General features: G+C 42.2%; 1 protein-coding gene across 2 annotated transcripts in view; it reads left to right on the forward strand.

The window, feature by feature from the left end:
* The window catches only part of WRN (Werner syndrome RecQ like helicase), a 197,497-nt gene that overhangs the window by 103,390 nt on the left and 87,595 nt on the right, over positions 1–6,512 (forward strand). For both annotated transcript variants that reach the window (XR_002097222.1, XM_019516772.1), the window contains exons 12-15: positions 1,239–1,314; positions 3,230–3,297; positions 3,514–3,622; positions 4,777–4,845. Coding sequence is in view for 1 of the 2 variants with exons in the window: in XM_019516772.1 (XP_019372317.1) it covers positions 1,239–1,314; positions 3,230–3,297; positions 3,514–3,622; positions 4,777–4,845 (322 nt within the window). In the remaining variant the exon portion in view is untranslated. The remainder of the gene's footprint in view (positions 1–1,238; positions 1,315–3,229; positions 3,298–3,513; positions 3,623–4,776; positions 4,846–6,512) is intronic.

Genomic DNA, 6,512 nt, shown 5'->3' on the forward strand with positions numbered 1-6,512 from the left:
ATTGCCTTTGAGGATTAGACCAGCTACAGATGCTTCCTCAGCCTGCCCCAGAGGGTTTTTAAACCCAAAAGCTTGCTAAAAATTTTTTCCAAATATTTAGTTGGTCTAATAAAAGATATCAGATTTACCCAAAGAACCTTGTCTGCCTATGTCCTTAGACTAACACGGCTACAACCTACACCCCTGTATACATACAGTTAAACATTTTATGGCTGATTTGTGTAGTGACTTAAATTGAACAAGTGGTATGCCCAAGGCTGCCTCAGGTCTGCTGCCAACAATCATCTGATTGCTGGTCCTGGCCCCAGGATTACAATGGGGTCTTGAATTGGCCTTGGTGCAGTCCTGGGGCCAGAGCTGACAGCAAATTGTTGACCCTGATCCCAGGACCACACTGGGTCACAATAGGCTGTGGGAATTTGGTTTTCAGCTTGTCAGTTCAGGGGGAGCTTGGAATCGTGGTCCCAAGCTCCCCCAGCACTGGCAAGTAGAAAGGGTGTGATTGGGATCTGAAATCGCATTTTAAGTTGTAATCCAGCTACATGATCAATCAATAAATGACATGATAAAACAAGGAATAAGCCACAAAATTGTTTCACAAAAAGTGTTACAACTTTGTGGCTTGTTCTTATCATGCCATTAATTGAACATGTGGCCAGATGTGCTCGTATATCTGTGACCATATGTCCCAGGCAAATGGGGACAGTACTGGCTTCCATAGTCTGATCCTAGCCAGTTGGTCAAAAGTCCCAGAGCAGGGTCTGGCCAGGGATCCAGAGCAACATGATGTGCCATCAGGCAGTGCTGTTCCTGTGTTGGGAACAAGGTGGGTGGACTGGAGCAGACTCCACCCTATCCACATACATGGCATGTCCTTCTTCCTGCACAGGAGCAGTAGTACCTGTTCAGCCACCTGCCTGGTACAACATGTTGCTCCGTATCTCCACTGAATTCCACTCTGGACTTTTTTGACCAACCAGGCAGGACCAAGCTATGGAAGCTGAGACTGTCCAAGCTTGCCTGAGACATATGACCACCCTATCCATAACTACATCAACTGGGGATCAAGGAGAGCAATTCACACGAATTCCTGGGAGTGTTTGGAGATATGCTGAGTTTTATTAGAATTGTGTAGATTCAGGACCCTTAAAATCACTAGCAGCAAACTGCCTATTATATTTCGGGCCAGGACTGAACACCTTAGAGCTAAATATACATGCCTTTTTTTTTGGTCTAAGATCCCTTGTTGCCCAGCCCTAGTGAAAAAGAAGAAATCTGTTTAAAAACATATTTTGGTCATTCTGCTTTTAAACCGTGAGTATGTTTTTCAGTTAACCATTACATATCTGGTTCCTTTTTAAAAAAGATTTTGCATTGTTAGGTATTTTAAACACCATCACCAACCCTGGAATTGTTCAAAAAGGTGTAGTCTCTGCATTGAGGATCTGTCAGAGTATATCTACAGGGAACTTTACTGTGTGATCAGCAATATGTTTAACAGGTTTTGTTTTTAGTAGGTGCAGGTAATTACACCTTTGTGAAGTTAACTGTAAATTTTTTGATTATTTAGTAAGAAGCTTAAGCTACAAAGATCTCTCTCTGGGCACCATAACATTGTAAACACAAATATTTTATCTTAATGAGAAAGGCAGACTGCAGTAGCACCTCCAGGGCAAGTCTACACAAAATGTTTACTGTGGAGCAGACTAATTAGCTCCACAGTAAGTGTCTCACATCTACACATCTATTAGGCTGTGGGAAACTAATTAACTCTGCAGTAGAGTAGTACTTGTAAATACAAATACTATCCTGCTGCGGAGTTATTTACTCCACAGCACTGCACGTGTAGACACTGACATGGCTGGCTGGGGCATGAGAATGCTTCAGTGCGGTGGCTGCCTGCTGGCTAGCCCCATGCGGGAGCACCTTTGTGCCCCAGCCAGCCCTTTCATAGCACATTGAGCCATGTCATAGCAGCCCTGGGCTGGAAGGCTGACCCCCCAGGTCTCCTGCCAGCCAGGGTTGCTCCAACTGGGCTCAACATGCTGCAGTCCCAGGTGCATGTGTAAACACGACGTCCAGGAGCAATAAACTCCAGCACAATAAGCACCAGAGTTTATTGCTTCGCCTTAGTGGCATGTGTAGATGCATCCAAGCAATCGTAAATATACTTGTAGTGGGAGGACAATCAGATATACAAGCACAACACTGCTGTACAGGGAATAGATTTTTAATGGGTCAGAACCAACATGCAGCATTGGTTTAACTATATAGTCAGGAGAGAAGTTTGATAGGCTTTCTGGCACAAAGTACACTTCTCCAGAAGTTGCAAAAGCAAAGCATACTTCTATACAATTGATCCATTATATATCAGGCCTCATTTATGTGTTATAGGTATTGTGCAATTAACTGGTTAATTGTGCAGGTGCCTTGAGACCAGCTACACATGGAAAGTACTTATCATCCTATACAAAGCTCCAACCATCTATAAATTTAGACCTCGAAAATGTGTACTAACTTTATAGCTGGTTGCTATTGAGCTTTAATTTGCATCTAGGATTGGGCTCCCTCTGCACTGGCAATAAGGCATGTTTGGATCTAATGGGCAATCCCACAATCACACTTACTGCTGTACACAGGAGGAGGCATGGTTGTGCAGATCACGCATTAATTCCCATTGTGCATTTACTTGCACGTGTAGTGGGGGCCTCAGTGTTGCTAAAATCATTATATGCTCTTGTTTAGAAAATGAGTAGAATAAAATAATTCTTAAAATGTTTCCCAAGGTATGTTTGTAGCTCAAATTTTATTTAAAAAATATATAACTTTTTTGGGGGGGAAATCCATTTTGGTAAATTTTTGAGATGGTATTTTAGTTCGTGTTGCAGTATTTACTTTGATCAAGTTGACTATTTTTTAAATATTATTTGCAGATCAGTTTTAATCCTGTGCTGGGTACCCATTGTGTTTTGTAGTCCTCCACTAAAGACAGGAAAATCCTGCTCAGCTTGCTGTAAGGATTTCTGTATAACTTCAAAGGTGCTGTTTCTGTTAGCAAGGCAAGCAGGGTTTGACTGCATGTAGGAATCAGGATCCCACATAGACTACATGAAAGAATATTTCTTTAGTGTTTTTATTGAACTGCCTCTATTTTACTTAAGTTCTAATGTTATATGTATGTTTGATACAATACTTTGTCGACAAATAAAAATATGTTTTTGATTTCAAGGGTCCAGTGGAAAGTGATCTATTCTGTTTTAGAAGGTAGAAGAGATAATCTTGTTGTCATGGCAACTGGTAAGTTATGTTTAGTATGTGCCTTTATAGTAAGGGAACAAATGTAAGCTGTTTTTAGGACTGTTTTGTAGTAAATTTCATGTAGATAAATCCATACAAGATAATTTTTAATGTTAGAAGTACAATAAAGGGGAAAGTAAGCTAAGAAGCAGGGCTTTGAGGAGGAATTGGAATTCTAGTCTTTTTAATACATCCTATTTATATGTTATCTATAAGGATATGGGAAGAGCCTGTGTTTCCAGTTTCCACCTGTTTACATGAAACGTACAGGAATAGTCATCTCTCCTCTCATTTCTTTGATGGAGGACCAAGTACTGCAACTTGAGTAAGTAATGTAACAGTAGCTCATTGCTTCCATATCTCCAGTGGTAATCACAGACGCTGCATTTGGTGTCTTTAAATGTTAAAGGGTTCAGCCTTATATGATACATATTTTATATGCGCAGTAAAATGCCTTATTTTTCAAGGAACTATAAATAGCCTAATGCTGTTACTGATAATAAAGTGCTCGGCTAAATCGCTGCAAGTAAAATTTGTAAATGACCAAAAGATTGGAGAAGTAGTAAGCAATAATAGACCATTTTATGCAGAGCTGTCTGTACTTATTGGTTAGATGTGCTCATTGATTTAAAAGTCAGAAATTTTGATTATCTTGTGTAACATACCATATAACAGGGGTGGGCAAAATACGGCCTGTGAAACCATTCTATCTGGCCTGCAGGGCCCCTAAAAAATTTAGAAAATTAATATTTATCTGCCTTTGGTTTCTGTCAAAAGTGACAGGAACAAGGGGCAGTAGGATCCAGGGGAAGCCCGGCAGGCTCGCACAACAGGAGGGCCTACCCAGCCCTGCCCCGCCCAGCCGGAAACCCCAGGAGGACAAGGGGCCACTTTTCCCCACTCCGCGCTCAGCACCACCTTATAATTCAAAATTCCCCATAGCCCACCCCCCCTGTAGGCACCCCTCCCAGCACTGCCACCACCACCAGCCCTGTACCACTGAGCCCAGCCCAGCCCCCACACCAGGAAGAGGCCAGAGCAGCTTCTGGCCTCAGACCTGCAGCGGGCAGCCTGCCTCCACCTTACGCACAAATCCAGGAGTAACAGGTTAATAAGTATTTCTTTTATAGCTAGTGGATTGATTAAGGCAATAATAGAGTAACAAACCACCTGGAAGATTATGATACGATATGGTTTAACTATCACAGTTTTTGTGAAGGAAAATCAAGTTTCACTAATATATTGACATTTTCAAAATGAGCTGATTTAATTTAGCGGAGTAAAGAACCAGTTGAAGATTTTAGATATTGAAAACCCATTGCTAAAGTTCTGTGCAAGAAACTAATAGAGAAAATAAGTATTTGTGGAGTAAAAGGTGAAATATTGTCATAAATTAGGAACTGACTGAGAGGTATTGCAAGAAAGAGAACGCAGATTTTCTTGAATGAACCAAATCTTTCTTCTGCTATCTTTTTACAGTATGTCAGACATTCCAGCTTGTTTACTTGGAGCAGCTCAGTCAAAAAATGTTATAGGGAACATCAAAGCGTAAGTTTCATTACTTTTTTTAGCACCCAAGTCCTGAATACAGATACTGAAATTCTTTTAAATGCTTTTCAATAATTTTAATAAATTAACTAAAATCACTGTATTTATTTTAATTGGGATAGCCTTCTTCCCTCCCCCACAGGCACGATCCTCTGGCACCAATGCCAGGGAAGTCTTCGAGAAGTGGCTCCCAGTCCAAAACACTGACAAAATTGATTCTGGTCCAACCGGTTCCCTAGCCATCCATTCTGAGCTATCATGGAATGCCTGCATGCCATTCAAAAGGCATTCTGTGTGAGAGGCAGGCAAGGTTCTTTGGGTAGATGTTATGTCTTTTATTCGACCAATTTTTCCAATTGGAAAAAATGTTTTTTGCAAGGGCCTTTTTTCTAGAGAAGGCTGAGGGGGGACCTGGTGACCGTCTATAAACTCACTAGTGGGGACCAGAAGGGTTTGGAAGAGACCTTGTTTCCCCTAGCACCCCCTGACATAAGAAGGAATAACGGCCACAAGTTGTTGGAGAGTAGGTTTAGAGTAGGTTTAGATTAGATATCCATAAGAACTACTTCACAGTCAGGGTGGCTAGGATCTGGAACCAACTTCCAAGGGAAGTGATGCTGGCTCCTACCCTGGGGGTCTTTAAAAAGAGGCTTGATGTCTACCTGGCTGGAGTCATTTGAGCCCAGTTTTTCTCCTGCCCAGGCAGGGGGTCGGACGTGAAGATTTACAAGGTCCCTTCCGACCCTACTTCTATGATTCTATGATTCTACCTTGAATATCTACTATTGTAGAGTGTCCCTTACTCACCTTGGCTTTTTTCCCTCCCTTCCCTGCTCTTATCTTTTGTTTTCCTAATTTCCACCTGTTTACATTCTCACTGACATCCTATCACACTTTTAGCTTCTTTCATTCCTTGGAGTCTCAGAACAGCAGAGATTTCCTATGCCGGAAGAAGGGTGATTGCACCCAAAAGCTGGCAAAAAACTTTTTTCCAACTACACAGTTGGTCTAATAAAAGTTATCACATCTACCCAAAGAACCTTGCCTGCATATGTCCTTAGACCAACGTGGCTACAACCAAAAATCCATTCTCTGCAAGAGGAACCCAAAGTGGGCTTGTGAGTCCTGTGATTCTCCCAGCACACTCTGAATCTTGTCACATGGCTCAGCCTGTTTGTGTTGGTCCAAATACCAGTGTTAGGATTGTCCCCCTGGTGCTAACAGTTCAGTGGTTTTCTGTCTGTACCACAAAGTACCACCATTTTGAACACTTAGTGCCCTCTTCTGCCTATGTAGAAATATTTTCCTTTCCCTCAGCTTTGGTGACATTTTTGTCCAATGATTTTTTTTTCCTCTCCCCTTCTGTGATTATACCTTCTCTAAAATCTCTGGGCTTTTGGAGGTGTCCATCATGCATGGGTTTTATACTGGCCTTTGACAGTTGGAGTACTGCGTCCAGTTCTGGGCGCTGCACTTTAAGAGGGATGTGGACAGCATCAAGAGGGTCCAGAGGAGGGCCACTCGTATGATCAAGGGGCAGCAGGGTAGGTCCTATGAGGAAAGGTTGCGGGACCTGAACCTGTTCAGCCTTCAAAAGAGAAGGCTGAGGGGGGATCTTGTGGCCTGTTATAAACTGGTTAGGGGGGATCAGCAGGCGCTGGGGGAGT

The sequence above is a fragment of the Gavialis gangeticus genome, unplaced genomic scaffold (assembly GCF_001723915.1).
Source record: "Gavialis gangeticus isolate Ggan-Ray unplaced genomic scaffold, GavGan_comp1, whole genome shotgun sequence".
Taxonomy (NCBI): Eukaryota; Metazoa; Chordata; order Crocodylia; family Gavialidae; genus Gavialis; species Gavialis gangeticus.